General features: G+C 42.6%; 1 protein-coding gene across 4 annotated transcripts in view; it reads right to left on the bottom strand.

The window, feature by feature from the left end:
• Window positions 1-8,810, bottom strand: part of ARHGAP26 (Rho GTPase activating protein 26) — a 459,132-nt gene extending 450,322 nt beyond the window's left edge. The window contains exons 1-2 of one of the 4 annotated variants that reach the window (XM_030927932.1): window positions 8,263-8,387; window positions 5,326-5,508 (exon numbers count right to left, since the gene is read on the bottom strand). Coding sequence is in view for 3 of the 4 variants with exons in the window: in XM_010388274.2 (XP_010386576.1) it covers window positions 8,263-8,416 (154 nt within the window). In the remaining variant the exon portion in view is untranslated. Of the gene's footprint in view, window positions 1-5,325; window positions 5,509-8,262 lie in introns of all 4 variants that reach the window. The other 3 variants (XM_010388274.2, XM_010388276.2, XM_010388277.2) reach the window with 3 other exon arrangements.
• Between the last annotated feature and the right edge of the window lie 8,523 nt (window positions 8,811-17,333).

Below are 17,333 nucleotides of genomic sequence, written 5' to 3'. Positions count from 1 at the left end.
AATGCTGTTGTTCTCACCCTAAATAAACATGATTTCCTTCTTGGTCCCTGAGCTTGGAGGTTAGAATAGACTGTTAGATATGGGCAAAGCCCCATCCCATCTCCCATCTGATCTGTAAGAACATGCAGCTCAAAAAGCATATCGGGCTTTCTGATAATAGGGACACATCCAATTAAAAGGGGGTGCTTTTACACTGTAAACGTCTATACATAGTAGGGACACATCCAATTAATTGTCATCTCTCTCTCCCTGGCACACATACACACACACTAGTTTGCTTTTTGCTTGTTTGTTTGTTTTTTCCCCATCCCCTGGTTGTTTTAGAATCAGTGTCAGTGTGTAAGAGAAGGGTCTGTTAAGGATGTTTCTGATTTAACCAAAAGGTTAAGCTTCAGAAACAACCTAACTACTCAAAGGAGCACCAAATTATCAACCGGCTACAAGGATGCAAAGGACCTAAACAATAGATGTCAAAGGGCTTGTAAAAACTGGAGTCAGCAACCATTCCACTTGAAGGAATCCATCTCAGGGAAATGCTGGAATCCACATACAAAAGCAGGTGTGCAAATAATCACTGCAGCACGCTTTCTAATAGTGAACAATGGAGATAATCCAAATATCCTTCAACAGGAAACTGAGTAAATACCAACTATGGCATATCCACATAAAGCTCTCTGTAGTCATTAAAAAGAATGCACTACATGCATGTACTGACATGGAAGGTCTTAACTGGAAAAGCAAAACACAAAATAATCCTTACAGTACAATCCCATTTATGAAAAAAAATACAGAAAAAGGACAAGAAAAAAAATGCATACCAAACTGCTGACAACGATTGTTAACTAGGAAAAGGGGGTGCTTTTACACTGTAAATGTCTATACTCTTTGATACTTTTATGAGAATGTATTCAGCAATTATCCATGTCATATTATTTTGTCTTTGCACTATAAGATTAGGTCACTCATTCATATTGTTAATTTTACCCCTAAACCTAATCCTTCCCAAGCAAACTAGTTTAGAAAATAGTACCATCATTCACATAATTGCTCAGACCAAAAATATCTGAATCATTCTAGACTTCTTTCTTTTCTCTCAAAGCCCATATGTTGTGCAGCAAATCCTGTGGGCTCTACTTCCAAAAATACCCAGCCTCTGACCACCATCTGTGATGCTGCCACCCTAGCCCACGGTGCCATCATCTCTCACCTCACCTATCACAACAGTTTCCTTACTGGTCATCTTGCCTCCATTCTTGCTCCACTACACTTGGTCTCTACACAGCTGCCTACATAATCTTTTTAAAGCACGACTACGATCATGGCACAGCCTTCCGTGGCTGCCCATCACACTTAGAATAAAGCCTAAGTCCTTTCTAGAATTCAAGATCCCTATGACCTGGCCCTGGCCTATCTCTTCATGCATTCGCCTTCATTCTGCTACAGTCACAACTGGCCGCGCCACTGGCCCCCAAACGTCCCACTCAATCTCCCCACTAATGACTCCTGCATTGGTTACCTCCATCCAAAAAGCCATTACTCTATAGTCTAGGGCTTTGGAGGACATGGTAAAGGTTGAGCAGGGTCTCCATATTTGCTGAACGAAACTTCCTCTGATGGCAAAAAAATATATAAGTTTAAAAGTTAAAACGAGGCTCACTCAGAAACTTCAATCTAGAAAAACTACTTTGACTGCTAGGTTAGTACTCCTCCACTGGCTAATTTTTAGAAACGCAATGGCCTTGACAGGATAACAAAGTCCCCTTTACAACTTGTTTTCCCCAGTAGCTCAATGGTGATAACGGTTCTTCCTTGGCCGGTTCTCATTTTGTCCATTGAGAGGGGCTGGATCATTAGCTTATGCAGGCCAGAATTAGGAAGTCCAGCCTATGGCATCTGCCCAGAGTGATGCCCACTGGCCTAACAAGAGCAGAAACCTGAACCACAGCCTCATAAGAACCACTTTCCTAACTCCTGAGATCCTGAAACTGATCAGTTAAATACATCTAAGACGGAAGCACATGGAAACAAATAGTCCCTAAAAGAGGGCAAATGGAGAAAATATACTAAGTGCTGTTCACTTAATCATCAAAAGTTTCATGGGACAAAGTAAAGAAAAAAAAACATCTGAATAGACATTTCAGCAAAGACGATACACCAGTGATCAACAAACTCATGAAAAGGTGCTCATCCTCATTGGTCATCAGGATAATGCAAATTAAAAACACAATGAGGTATCACTTCACACCCACTAGAGTGGCTACAATCAAAAAGAAAGACAACAACCAGTATCAGCGAGGATGTGGAGAAGTCAGAATCCTCATTCATTGTTGGTGGGAATGTGAAACGGTGCTTCTGTTATGGAAAACAGCATAGTAGGCTTTTTAAATAAACATAAGTTTAAATTAAACTTAAACATAAATTTACAATACAACCCAGCAAAATTCTACTCCTAGGTAAAAAATGAAATTAGAAGTGAAAACATATATACACATAAAGACACGTATGCAAACATTCATAGCAGCATTATTCATAAGAGCAAAAAACTGGAAACTACCCAAATCATCAGCTGGTGAATGGATAAACAACTTATGGTTTACAAAATGGAATATTTTCTAGCAATAAAAAGGAACAAACTACTGATACATGGTACAACACGATGAGCCTCAAACACAGCATGCTAAGTGAAAGAAGCCAGATGCATAAGACTACATATTATATGATTCCATTTAGCTTAATTTTTCAGAGAAGATAAATCTTTAGAGACAGAAAATAGTAGATCAGTGCTTGTATAAGGCTTCAGGCAAAAATGCAGTGCCTGCAAATGAGCATGAGAAAGCTTTTTGGGGTGCTAAAAATGTTTTAAAACAGGACTAGGATGACGGTTGCATAACTCTGTAACTACAAACCACTGAATTATACACTTAAGAAAAGTGAGTGGTTAGGAGGCATGGTTCATGCCTGTAATCCCAGCACTTTGGGAGGCCAAGAGGGGAGGATCGCCAGAGGCCAGGAGTTCGAGACCAGCCTGGGCAACAAAGTGAAACCCCATCTCTACAAAAAATAAAAACAATAAAAAATAAAATTTTAAAAGGTGAATTTTATGGAATGTAAATTATAATTCAGTAAAGCTTTTATGAAAACCTCCCCCAAAAACATGCCGACCTGAAGCAAGTTACTGCTTTGAAAGGAATAAATATAAATACAGTGTTCTTGTGAGAACCATGATAAATTGGTGTGTCAATTCCAAGTGTTAGTGATCATGCTGAAGGGAAACGAAATGGAAAGAAAAAAATACATTTTTATGACTTTAAAAGAGAAAGAATAGTCTTTGTTAATGATAGCTGTTAATAATTAAAACTTAACAAGATATTCAGCCATGAAAAGAAATGAAATCCTAACACATGCTATTAACATGGATGAACCCTGGAAATATTTTGCTAAGTGAAATAAGCCAGATATTTATGACAAATATTGTATAATTCCACTTATAAGAAGTACATAGAATACGCAAATTCATAGAGACAGGAGAATAGAGCTTACCAGGGTTGGGGGAGGGGAAAGGGGGGAGTATTGTTTAATCGGAACAGAGTTCCAGTTTGTGATTATGAAAATGTTCTCAAAAGAGATAGTAATTATACAACATGGTGAACATGCTGAAAACCACCGAATTATATACTTAAAAATGACTAAAGTGGTAAATGTTGTGTTATGTATATTTTACAACTAACAAACCTCAACAATAAGAAATAACCCAAATAAAAATGGGCAAAAGATCTGAAGACATCTCACCAAAGAAGATATGCAGATGGCAAATAAGCAACATGAAAAGACGCCAAACATCATATGTCATAAGGAAATAGTTAAATTGTTTTAAATGAGATACCACTACACATCTAGTAGAATGGTCAAAATCCAAAACACAGACAAAACCAAGTGCTGAGCAGAATGTAGAGCAACAGGAACCCTCATTCATTGCTGGTGAGAACGCAAAACAATACAATCAGTGGAAGCCAGTTTAACAGTTTCTTAAAAAAACTAAACATACTATTAATATTACTATATAATCTAGAAACTATACTACTTGGTATTTACCCAAATGAGCTAAAAACTTATTTCCACATATAAACTGCATGCAAATGTTTATATCAGCTTTATTCATAATTGATAAAACTTGGAAATGACCAAAATGTCCTTCAATAGATGAAAGGATAAACTATGGCACATCTAGACAACAGAATATTATTAAGCAGTAAAAAGAAATGAGCTACCCAGACATAAGAAGACATGAATAACCTTGAGTACACACTGCTAAGTGAAAAAAAAAGCCAATCTGCAAAGGCCACATACTGTTTAATTCCAACTGTATAACATTCTGGAAAACGTAACACTAGAGAGACAGTGAAAAGATTCGTGGTTGCCAGGGGTTAGTGGGGAGGGAGGGATGAACAGGTGGAGCACATAGGATTTTTAGGGTGGTGAAACTATTCTGTATGATACTATGATAGTGGTTATATGTCATTATACATTTGTCAAAATCCACAGAATGTACAACACGAAGAGTGAGCCCTAATGTAAATTATGGACTTTAGTTAATAATGTTATACTGATATTGGTTCATCAACTGTAACAACTATACCGTGCTAATGCAGGATGTTAGAAATAGGGGCAACTAGAAGGAACGGGTATGAGGCGCTATGTGGGAACTTTCTACACTTTCCACTCAATTTTTCTGTGAATTTAAAACTGCTCTAACAACAACAACAAAAAATCCACTAATGATTTTAAGTGCAGGGGAGGAGGGTTTAAGCCAAAGCCAATGAGTTGAGAACTACAGACTGGATGCAAATTTATTCAGTCCAACTACGAACACAGAATGGAGTAAAATGAAGGGATCTTTTCAGCCAATGTTACATAAAAACTACAAAACTTTGTTTGAATTTAATTTACTGCCATTTATGCTTGTATGAGTAATATTCAAACTGTCAATTACTACCATTTACAAATAATTAGGAAATGTCTTTGATTTTCTTTATTCACAAGGTACTGAAGCAAAGCAAAAGATCTGGGGAAAATATTTTGCTACCCAACTCCACATCCATTTGTCCCATTGGGATTTTCTGAGTAACATAATTACTCCTAAACAAAGCAGTTTGGCATCAAACATCCTTTGAGAGTTTATGCCATTCAAGAAGCGCTTATGTATTGCAAAATGCCTATCCTTAATTCTAACAAGTACAAAAGGGTGACAGGCTTTAAACCATGTAACTCAATGCTGACCTTTTTACTCTTGCTTTAAAAGGCAAAGAGGATGAACCACTTACTTACCTTACTGAATCACACCAAGAACAGGTTTTTGTCCTCTCTGTTCAATGCTGTATTACTCAGTGAAAAGACAATCACTGATAATCATTCAGGGTTACCCCCAAAAGAAACTTTGCTGCTTTACAAAGCCAAGACATATTCAGTCACCCTTATCTGTCCCTCTAGCCCACATGGGTTCTTCAAAGCCTGTGATGGAGAAAGAATTACAAAACTTCAGAGGATAATACAACATCTTAGGTCGCCTTTGCTACCCAGGGCTCAGAGTCTAAAAAACAACTTGCAATATTTTCACTTAATCAAGCACCTGCTGCATGTTTCTCCTTTACGGGATCTAGATCTATAAAGAATTTGCATCCCCATTGCCAGCATCTCATTCATAAAGTGGAAGTAATAGTAACAATGATCTACCTGAACTTTGGCAATCCCTAGAGGACAGTTTGACTGCCTGTGATTAACACTCAAAAGCAAGCTAAATCCAAAGAGCTGCAAATACTAGTTATAAAATAACTGTAAAATAAAATAAATATGGCTATAAAATAAAGCCACAAAAGTTTAGAGCTATAAGAGAACACATTATCTAAACCCAGTGTTTATATAATTATGTATTTATGTTTAAGTTGTACTGGAAAAACACTTCTGTTTATAAACATAATAAACATGACTGAAGAAAAATCATAACACAAATATTAATATAGTAGTACACAATGTAGCAAGCATCTCATGATACCAGAATGTCTGAAATCCAGGACACAATGGTTGACTCCACCCTCTATTTTAAGAGGTCACCTGACCTGATCAAGTAGTAGTTAGTAGTGGTAGAACACATTAGTAGAGCTGGATGTAGAGAGAACAGAACACCTAGTTCCCCATCAGTCTTTCCCCCAGATTACAGGGCTGATCATTCCATTAGACAGCTTAAATAACCCTTCAACTCTATCACTGCAATGTTCCTTCCTACCAAAGAATTCTTGCCCCCAAAAAAATAGTAGTAGGAAAACTGTCAGTCACCCAAAGGAACCCTCCTCAGATTCAATGCCAAAATAGAAAATACAAGTCCAAATCCTAGGGCTTGGTGCAAGAGGTTCCACTCCGGGCAAGTGAGATGGGGCAGAAGTAAGAGCTCTGCATTGGCAGGGACTCCATCTCTGGCTCAAACCAGGTGGATTCAAAAGCTCTAGTCCTGCTGCTAGAGCTGTGTGACTCAGAGGAAGTGTTTTCCCCAGTCTCTGTTTCCTCATTTGCAAAATGAATCTAAGCATATGAGATAATTATAGGGGAAGAGTGCCTGGAATGAAGTACACCTCTGTAAGCACAGGGGTAGCAAAATATTCACTGCTACACCCTTAGTGCCCAGTGCAGCCCAGTGCAGTACCCAGTACACCACAAGCACACCAAAAGTTTGCTGAGTGAAGCAGAGAACCCACTAAAGCCAGCCTGAGGTTCAATAAAAATTCCTGGGCCCAACCTGTGAGTGGGCCCCCAACTTACTCCAAACCAGGGACCCACGTCCCCTAAACCAAGAATGGCCTTGATCATTGACAAAAGAAGAGTCTGTTAATATGTTTCAGGTAAGGCACAGCCTGAGAATCCGCCTCTAAGCAGCCTCATCACATCACAGTCCTGCGTTCATTTCATCCCAAAAGATAGGCACTCTGAGCTGCACTGGCATTCCATTGTCTCTCTCTTCATTTTTAGAAGCAACAAGCTGACAAAATGACATCTCAGGCACCTGACTTTTGTAAGTGCCCTTTAAAGAGGCTTGGGAACAATTCTCATAGCTAGGACTCTACTCTGCTAAGGCAACCTTTCTTAGCTGAAAGGTATCACCTACTAACAAATCCATCACAGAAACAGATAAAATAACAGAGTCAGAGACAATTCCACTATCTGCCTTCATGTGGTTCCTGATTCTTAAAACTCAAAGATGAACTGAGCTATTTTTAAATGGGGAGACTGAAAAGGCACCAAAAACGTTCTCACAATCCAAAGCACTCATCCCTAGAGCACGCTTATTTGGCCAGAAAAAGAAACTCTCTGGCTCTGCAAAAGTGAAGCAGAATGCAAAATTGCATCTCTCCCCTTGTACCAAAAGGAAAAAACGCAAAAATGGTTTTACAAAAGGTCCAAGAATGTTTGAAATACGTTTAAACTTCTTTCTGAGGACTATAGACATTCCTTCTCAGACCTTTACGTTTTCAAGGATAATGGGAGAGGTAAAAAGGAGAGCTTGGGAGCAGGAGAGGGAGAGAGTTGGGATATGTACATTCTATTTTTAAACCCTCGCCCACAGTTTAGAGTAAAGGAACACTCTGATTCTCTACTCCCACCCCTATCACCTTCTGCTAAACACAAGAATCAGAACCTGCGCACGTACTGATTCTAGATTTAGAGATCACTGGCTGCCAGTACTCCAAGGAGTCGCAAGCTAAAACCAAGCATTCCACCCAGGGAACCCGGCGGCCTGACTGGGCTGGAGCTGCGTACAGGGAGCGAAGCAGTCACAACCCGCCTTTTCCCAAGGGGAGGCAGCGCCCCCTCGGCAGGGCACGCTCTATTCTCACGGCTGGGCACCCAAGGCTGAGCAACTCTGCCCCTATGGGATCTGTCCGCAGGCTGCGGCGCGCTGGGCACTCTGGCCCCACTCCTGGGGACACCTGCGTGCCGCGCACGCCCACCCGCGGTGCCCCAGAGCACCACCCGCGCTCGGTCACCTCCCGACCATCCCCGAACGCAAAACGCGGAGCGACGGGTCTCTCTCTTCATCTGATGGTTGCCGGTTCGCCCGCTTTACGTATCCTTCCTGCCTCGGAGGCGTCGACACCGGTCCCCCAGTGTACCGGGAGCAGAAACCCGGCGGATGCGCGGGCAACCCGGGCTGAGCGCCACCTCCCAGTCCCTCCAGCCCCGGGGCCGCGTCCCCGCGGGGCTCGGGACACTCACTCTTGAGCGCGGTTATGAGTGACTTCCCGTCCTTGATGAGCTCCTTGATGAATTTGTTGGTCTTGTCCAGCTCTGCTTCGTGCGACTTGAGCGTCTCTCGGAAGTGCGGGCTATCGAGGCAGCAGTCGCTGAACTCGAGAGCTGGGAGCCCCATGGTGCCCGCGGCGCCCAGCCGCGGGGGCGCGCCTCCCCCGGGACCCGGGCCGCCCGCTCCCCAGAGCACGCACGCGGCAGGATCCCGACCGGCTCCGCCGACGGCCGCCGGCTCCACAGGTGTGGCGCTAGCTCGCTCCCCGCGCGGTGACCGCCGGCACGCAAGACTCCCGAACCGAGCCCGGACCCTGCCGAGGGGCTGCTGCTCCCGGCGCGGGCAACGGAGTGGTTCGCGAGCAGGAAACGCAGCGCCGACCCGCAGTGGCGCCGGGAAGCGAGCGAGGGGGCCAGCGAGTGCAGACGCCGCCTCCCCGCCTCCTTCGCCAGCTAGCTCTAGGCAGCCTCGAGCGCCCTCTCACAGCAGCCTCGGCCGCCCCGCCGGCGTCTGGGCCGCTCGAACCTGCTAGCGATGACTTAATCCCCGCCGGGCCAATCAGCGCACCCTCCCCTGCCCGACCCTCGGGCCGCCGGGGGAAGCCCGGCCCTTCCACGGTCTTGATCCAATCAAAGGGGCCTGGAGGCAGGGTCTGCGGCTGGGGGCGTGGCCCTCGCCAACGCCTAGGTCCGCAGCGCAAACTCCGCCTCCTATTGCCCTCCCGGCGTTGCAGACCCCGAAACCTAGGGGTGAGCGTTGCTGTGCACCCTCTCCAGCACCCTTGCCCGCCTGCTCCGGCCCGAATCCGAGCCGCGCATGGGGAGTCTGCTGGTCCTGGGGGCCGAGGAGCCTCGATGTGCCAAGCATGAAAAACCTGGGAACTAGGGCTGCAGTTCACCACAACATGCCCTGCATTGCTGGGCAACCGATTTTACACTAAAAATGCAGCCCCCTGCCCCGGGAGAATCCCGAGCGACCAAACGCTCCTATTCCAGTCAGGCAGAAAAAAATGTTATTTGCATCTTAAAATTACCAGCTCTTGCCTGCAGTCTTCCCGCCCCCTACGGTCCGTCTCCCTCACGGCCACTCCTGCTCAGAACCCGCCCACGGCTCCCCTCAGCCGTAGGAGCTCACATCCTTACTAGAATTTCAGCCGCCTGTTATTTTCCTGCTCTGCATCTAGCACAATTTTACATAATTCCGTCCAATGCCTGTCATCCTTCGCTACACGGTAAGCCCCACGAGGGCAAGTGCCCCTGCAATTTTATTGTCCGCTGTTGCATCCTGGCACCTAGCACAGTGGCTGGCATTTAATAACAGATATTGAGCGCTTACTATGTGCTATGTGTGCTATGGTGATTGATAAGTGTTTGTGGAATAAATGAATGGATCCTTTCCCAGAGCCATCTCCACTTCCCACGCCCAGTGCATTGCCCTGTAGTCCCTCTGTTCGACCGCAGGACTCAATTCTGGCATCTCACTCGTTGCACTTGTTAGGCTGGGTCCCACAGGGTGTCTAGTGCTGAATTGTGAACTCCTGGAGGATAGGGACTGTCCTTGAATAAATTATCTCTATGTCTTGGAACCAGCAGCCCTCCTTCAGCTACGTGGGGGCTTCATGTTTGTTTGGGTTGGTTTGTTTTTTAAATAGGTCTGCTATGTGCAGGCACTAGCCTAGATGGTAACAATACAAAGATGAATAACAGAATGAATTTAGCTGCTGGTGGTATTAGGAGAGATGGAAGCGAACAAGCGATAACCATGCCTTGTGATAGGATGGAAGGCCTGGGTGCTTGGGAACATGGATTTTTCACTCAGGAGGGGTCAGAGGTGTCCCATCTATATTAAGAAAGCAATTGATGTATTAAATTCATAAATGGAGCATGGTGGTTCACACCTATAATTCATCATTTTTGGAGGCCAGGTGAGAGGGTTGCTTGGGGTCAAGAGTTCAAGACCAGCTTGGGCAACATAGCAAGACCCCCCCCCCCCACCATCTCTATAAAAAAATTGTAAAATAAATAAATGTATAAGTGAATGAATGTGATCTGTTTGATAGGTGTATCTACAAATTTAGACTTGATAGCAGGTCCAGACAGCTATCTGATAGATAATTACAACCAAAAATCGTTGTTCTTCACTTGCCAACGATGAGAAAGATCTAGAATGGAAACCCTATGAAACTCAATCTGTTTAATGCTTTATCTTGAGCCCCTAAAGGTAGGTGTTCTGGTTATCTATTAATACAGAACAAATAACACCAAAAGTTAATGGTTTAAGACAACAGTAATCATTTTATTTTCTCTCACAATCTCTGTGGGTTAGGAATTTGGGGAAGCTGAAACCACTGGGTGGTTTTGGCTTGAGGTCTCTCATGTGATTGCAGTTGGATGGTGACAGGAGCTGGAGGAGTGGATGGTTAGCTGGGCATCTCCCACTTTTCAGGTAGACTCAGGGCTTCTCCATATGGCCTTTCTCTGTGGCCCAGTTTAGGCTTCCTCATATGTGTGTGAACATATACAGCTCACAAGGGGAAAGCTGCATCACCTTTTATGACCTAGCCTTGTGAGGTGGGAGGCCTGCAGGACTTGTTTTCCAATCACAACCCCACTGATCAAACCAGGATTCAGTCAAAAGAGGATTCAGTGAAGCAGCCAGCAGAAACCAGCAGGCAAGGAAGAAAGACACTTTTAGTTGCCCTCACTGCTCATTAGCATGGAGACACTCCCACCATTGCCATGACAGTTTACAAATGCCATTGCAACGGGCCATGGCAATGGCCTGGAAGTTACCTTATATGGTTCTGGAAACTCCCTGCCCCCTTTCTAGAAAGTTCTAAATAACTCACCTCTTAATTAGCATATAATTAAAAGTAGGTATAGGTACAGCTGCCAACAGCCCTATACACTGCCCACCCTGAGCATACTCCCTATGGGATAGCCCTCTTCCACAAGGAGCAGCACTGATTCAATCAAAGTTGCTTTCTCTTACCACTGGCTTGCCATTAAATATTTTTCTGGGCAAAGTCAAGAAGCCTCCTGGGCTAAGCTGCAATTTTGGGGCTTGCCTGCCCTGAATCACTTGGAAGCCACATACTTCTACCACTTTCATTAGCTACAAGCAACTCATAAGCCCATCCAGATTCAAAGGGAAGGAGATTAGACTGTATCTCTAGATGGGGGAATGATAAGAATGGGAGATATTATCGTAGCTATTTCTGAAAAATATAATCTGCCACAGTGGGTCTAGCATAAATGGTAACATTCAATACATGTTAAATGAATGAAATAAAATGTGATCCACAATTATTTGTTTTATCCCATTGAGGAATAGTAGGTGAATGTGTATAAAATAATATATATGCATAATAATAACAACAATAATATATCAGCTATCATTTGTTAAGCTCTCAGTTTATGCCAGGCATTATGGTAAATTATTTACATGCATTTATAGCTGTCGTAGTGGCACACACCTTTAATCCCAGCTACTCAGGAAGCTGAGACACAAGAATTGCTTGAGCCTGGGAGGCAGAGTTTGCAGTGAGCTGAGGTGGTGCCACTGCACTCCAGCCTGGGCGACAGAGCAAGACTCCGTCTCAAAAAACAAACAAAAAAAATTATTTACATGCATGTAATCCCTACAGGGTGAGACTGGCACTATGATAGTTCCCATTTTTTCAGATAAGAAATTGAGGCCTAGAGTTGTAACCTGAACCAGCTTACCCAGATAATATTAATAATTCTGTGTGGCACAAACATGTAACTTAATATGCCCATTCACAGACAAATATGTAAATATGTGAAAAATCTGTAAATTTCTCATAAATTTAATCTGGAATTTCCACATAAGACCTCCCACACTTTCAGCAGTATTACTACAAAGAGAAAATCAGAAAGAGCAGTACAGGCTGGGTGTGGTGGCCCAAGCCTGTAATCTCAGCACTTTTGGGAGGCCGAGGCAGGCAAATTACTTGAGGTCAGGAGTTCGAGACCAGCCTGGCCAACATGGTGAAACCCCATCTCTACTAAAAATACAAAAAAAAAAAAAATTAGCCGGGCTTGGTGGTGAATGCCTGTAGTCCCAGCTACTTGGGAGGCCGAGACTGGAGAATCACTTGAACTTGGGAGGCTGAGGTTGCTGTCAGCCGAGATCGCGCCACTGCACTCCAGCCTGGGCAACAGAGTGAGACTCTGTCTCAAAAAACAGAAAAAAAAGAAGAATGCAGCAGTACAGAAACTGGCACATGGAGGGCACAGTTGTCTTTCTCCTCCCAGAAAATCAGCTCATGAGGGTAGAGATTTTATATTATTCAATGCAGCAACCCCAGCTTAGAACAGCAACTGGAATTTCAAAGGTGCTGAACATCAATGGGAGGGACACATGTTTAATAAGAAAGAAACAGGACTCACGTGACAACATCAGTTATGACCATGCACATAAATAGAAGAGAACAGTTAAGCCTCAGAAATCACTTTCATATGAAATAGAGAAACAATTTAGGCAACATTTGGCCTAAATCCTTTGGAATAATGTCTGAATTCCTTAAAATTAGCAATTAGTTCAAACAATTCTGCTTTCAGTATGAGTATATTTTAAACCTCAATGGTCCAGTGGTCCAAATAACTTTACACCTGCCCTGCAATTACCTCCCGTTTGTAGAAACTTTACCACTGGCAAAGTACTCCCATGTACATTGTCTCTGAGCCCATATAATCAGAAGTGGGCATGGACCAGTCACACATTGGTTCCTGAACACCAGTTTGAGAACAGATCTGATCCATGATGAAGCATTCATGGGTCCTTATGTAACTGAAAAGTTCAGGGATAGATCCAGCTTCAAGGAAGCCTCTGTGGATCTAGAAGATGATAACAGCACAGGTTTCTCTCTCCATCCCTCAAGCTGACCTTTGTCTGTGGTGGCTTCAGTCTCAGTGACTCTCTCAGCTTCTCCAAATTACACCCAGCAATATCAGCAGGAAGAGAGTTTTCTAAGAATTCCAATAGAAATGACAAGACTGGAGTCAAGGATGAAACAGCCCCACTCCAAAAACATAAAGTATTGGGGAGAAGTTTTTCCATCAAAGGACAAGCACAGTGCATTTAGCAGGAAAAACGGAGATCGCTGCTGCAGAGGCGGAAGCAATAATGTATAGTACATTTGACCTGTCCCCAACTCCCTCACAGTGAATGCGCCTCCTGCCACATTCCCATGGTCCCATAATTCTAGTTAGCACTTATTCGTGCTTTTTTATGGTCGATACCATATTTTGTGCTGCACAGTGACTTCTCCTTTTTATTATTACTAGATAAGATACCAGTTTTCCTATTTTAAAATAACAATTTAGGGTTGATGTAAATGTTCTATATCTCAGTTATGGTGGTGGTTACACAGGCATTGCATTTGTCAAAACTCATGGGTGCATTTTATTGTGTGTAAATTATACCTCATTAAAGGTTGATTTTAAAAAATAATGACGATGGGCCAGGCGCGGCCTATCCCATGCTTATAATCCCAGCACTTTGGGAGGCCAAGGCAGGCGGATCATGAGGTCAGGAGATCGAAACTATCCTGGCTAACACGGTGAAAACCGGTCTCTACTAAAAACACAAAACATTAGCCGGGCTTGGTAACACGCACCTGTAATCCCAGCTACTCGGGAGGCTGAGGCAGGAGAATCGCTTGAACCTGGGAGGTGGAGGTTGTAGTGAGCCAAGATCACACCACTACACTCCAGCCTGGGTAACAAAGTAAGACTCTGTCTCAAAATTAATAATAATAAAATAATATCAGTGATGCTGATATTTATTAAACTTTTGTTGTGTAACAGGATCTGTGCTAAGCACTCTATTACATTTCCTTATTTAATGTTTACTGCAATCCTGAGAATTAGATGCTGCTACCATCCCCATTTTACAGATAAGGAAACTAAAGCTTAGAGAGGTAAGATGCCTAATGTAGTTACTGATAGAGCTCGGCTTAGAATTCAAATCTATCTGGCTTAAATAACTACATCCATATAAAATGTCTATAGAAATACATTTTATATGTCTAAAAACATTATTAAATAATAATAGCCAAACACCTAAAAATTGGATGAAATCACATATGAATGACGGAGGAGCGATCTCATTATGAGCTGTATGTGGTTTTCCAGGGCTTTTTGCTGGTATGTCCCAAATATGTCAATAATTATACAAGCCTCTAATCTGCTTTAGCTTTAAATCACAGGCCCTACAATTTCTGTAGAAGCAGTTGATTGAAACAGACATAAAATCCTCAATTTCCTTAAAGAAAAAAGAATAATCTATCCTCAGAAAGTCACTGGCTCATAGTTCCTTAAGGGAGGTAGCAGCACCTATTTAACTTTCTTTGGCTCAAGAAATTAGTGAAACTCCTAACATTTGTTCTACACAAGTTTTACATGTTAGCAACACTTTTATTTTCAGTTTTCATGATTTATTTCATGCTTGCCACTTTTCTACCTAATATTTACTCTTTTCCTTACTCATTTATTGAAAGTGCTTATATAACATTTACTATATACTGGATACAGTTCTAATCACTTTGAAAGTATTAACTCAATTAATACTTAGCAACCCTATTGTTATCTTATCTCCCTTTATAGGGGAGGAAAGTGAAATGAATCACCTGTAACTAACCAGTGGCAGAGCTGAGATTCTCAAAAGGTAGTCTAGCTCCAGACTTACGTTACGTTTCTAGCAGAACCCCAATGTGCCCAACTAAAGAATTTAATTTCTTAGGTTTTCACACAGCTGGTGGTGGCCATGTGCCACTTTTCTGACCACTGAGATACACTTGGAAGTCTATTGGCTGGGGCTTTGGAAAAGTTTGTGTGTTGTTGTTGTTTTTTAATAAAGAGACAACTGCTGACACACACCTTCTGCTTACTTCCCTTCCCTATTCTTTTTGCCTTGAATGTGGATGCAATGCATGCAGCAGCAGCAGCCATCTTACAGTCATGAGGATGAATACCACATGCTAAGGATGGCTGGATGGGAAAATAGAGAGAGCCAAGTACCTTGGTGACACCCACGAGCCACAACACCCATCTCCAGAGTACCCACCTCCTGACTACTCATCACATAGAGAGGGAAAAAGCAACCTATTTCTTTAAGCTACATTAATGGGGTTTCCTGTTACTCAAAGCCAGACACTACTCTAGTTGATATAATGCATTAATTATAAAACCTATTGTTTCACCTCCTCTTGGATTTTGAGCAGCCGCATTAATCCATGGTCCTTAGGTTTTAGAAAACCATAGTTTTAAGGACGATTTCTTAAACATTTAAAGATGATATCTGCATTTACAGGGTAGGAATATGTATTAAATGAGGAAAAGTATTTAAGAAAAAGGACAATGTATTGATAAAAATAAACTATTCAAACGCTAATATAAAACCAGAAAACTATCAAAGACAATTTCAACCGAGACCCAGAATTATCTGGGTCAATAAAAATAATTGGCCTATTCTTCTATAATTGTTGGTGCTAAAATGACCAAATAAATTAGTTCACTTCAGTAACCTAAACTAAAACATTCCTATGTACCTTGCTGTCTTTCTTGCCTCCAAATCTTATACATGAGTGTATGCTTTAAATGGACAATAGCATATTATAGGTCCTGAGAAATCCTGTGTTAAGTAATCCTGTGAGATTTTGCTTAACCAAGTATTTCTTGTATATTTTTGAGCACAGAATCCTGTTTTCCCCCCAAACATTATATCCCATGCATAGTGTTCTATAAAATACATTCAGGAGGGCATGGTATCTCACACCTGTAATCCCAGCACTTTGGGAGGCTGAGGCAGGCAGATCACTTGAGGTCAGGAGTTCAAGATCAGCCTGGCTAACATAGTGAAATCCCGGCTCTATTAAAAATATAAAATTAGCTGGGCATGGTGGTGCGCGCCTGTAATCCCAGCTACTCAGGAGGCTGAGGCAGGAGAATCGCTTGAACCTGGGAGGCGGAGGTTGCAGTGAGCTGGAATCACGGCACTGCACTCCAGCCTGGGTGACAGAATAAGACTCTGTCTCCAGAAAAAAAAAAAATTGCGGTCAGGAAATAAACACTAACATAGACTACAGGAATAAGGACAACAAGATAAAGCAATAATTTCTAGCCTTTTGTCATTTTAGTTATTGCAAAATAGGTAGTCTGTCATGAAGCATTAGCAAACTTTCTAAAGCAAGTGGGAAACTATCACTTCCCAACTTCAAATCCTTATTGATGGATGGGCTTTTCATCCATGGGAATTCATATTTCTTTAGATGGCTCTGGTTTTGAGATGATGCTATGGTTTTTAGTGAGTGCATATGTTTGTTGAAGGTGGCTTAGTGCCAGTGAAGAGGGCAATATTTCAATAGATAAAGTATTCTGATCTTCTTTTCTTCTATGGAGAAGTCAGGATGAAAAATCAATGCTAAAATGGATTATCCTCCATCTAAACACAGGGCGAATGGGATGCAATGTCTGGTGGGGGAGAGTGAATACTGGCCGGTTTCTTTACGTCCCCATTTTCCTTTGTATTTCTTTTCTGGAATTTCCCATCACTGTATTTCTATTTTTGACTTTAAAAAGCTAGTAGCTGTGGACTGGGCGCAGTGGCTCACGCCTGTAATCCCAGCACTTTGGGAGGCTGAGGCGGGCGGATCATGAGGTCAGCAGATCGAGACCATCCTGCCTAACACGGTGAAACCCCGTCTCTACTAAACATACACAAAAATTAGCCGGGCATGGTGGCGGGTGCCTGTAGTCCCAGCTAGAATGGCGTGACCCCGGGAGGCAGAGCTTACAGTGAGCCGAGATCGTGCCACTGCACTCCAGCCTGGGCGACAAAGTGAGACTCAGTCTCAAAAAAAAGCTACTAGCTGTTACATTCTCAAACTAAAGCATTCTATCGCTATAAAAACTAAACATTTAAAGATTGTTTTGCCTGAAAAGTAACAATGTGAACTACTCAACTACTCCTGTGCTTCCCAAAGCTGGTCTGATGATACAGGCCAGTCTATAACGTCTTC

The sequence above is a fragment of the Rhinopithecus roxellana genome, chromosome 3 (genome assembly GCF_007565055.1).
Source record: "Rhinopithecus roxellana isolate Shanxi Qingling chromosome 3, ASM756505v1, whole genome shotgun sequence".
NCBI classification, from domain to species: domain Eukaryota; kingdom Metazoa; phylum Chordata; class Mammalia; order Primates; family Cercopithecidae; genus Rhinopithecus; species Rhinopithecus roxellana.
Note: the sequence above shows the minus strand (reverse complement) of the source record. Positions and strands in the feature narration are given on the sequence as shown.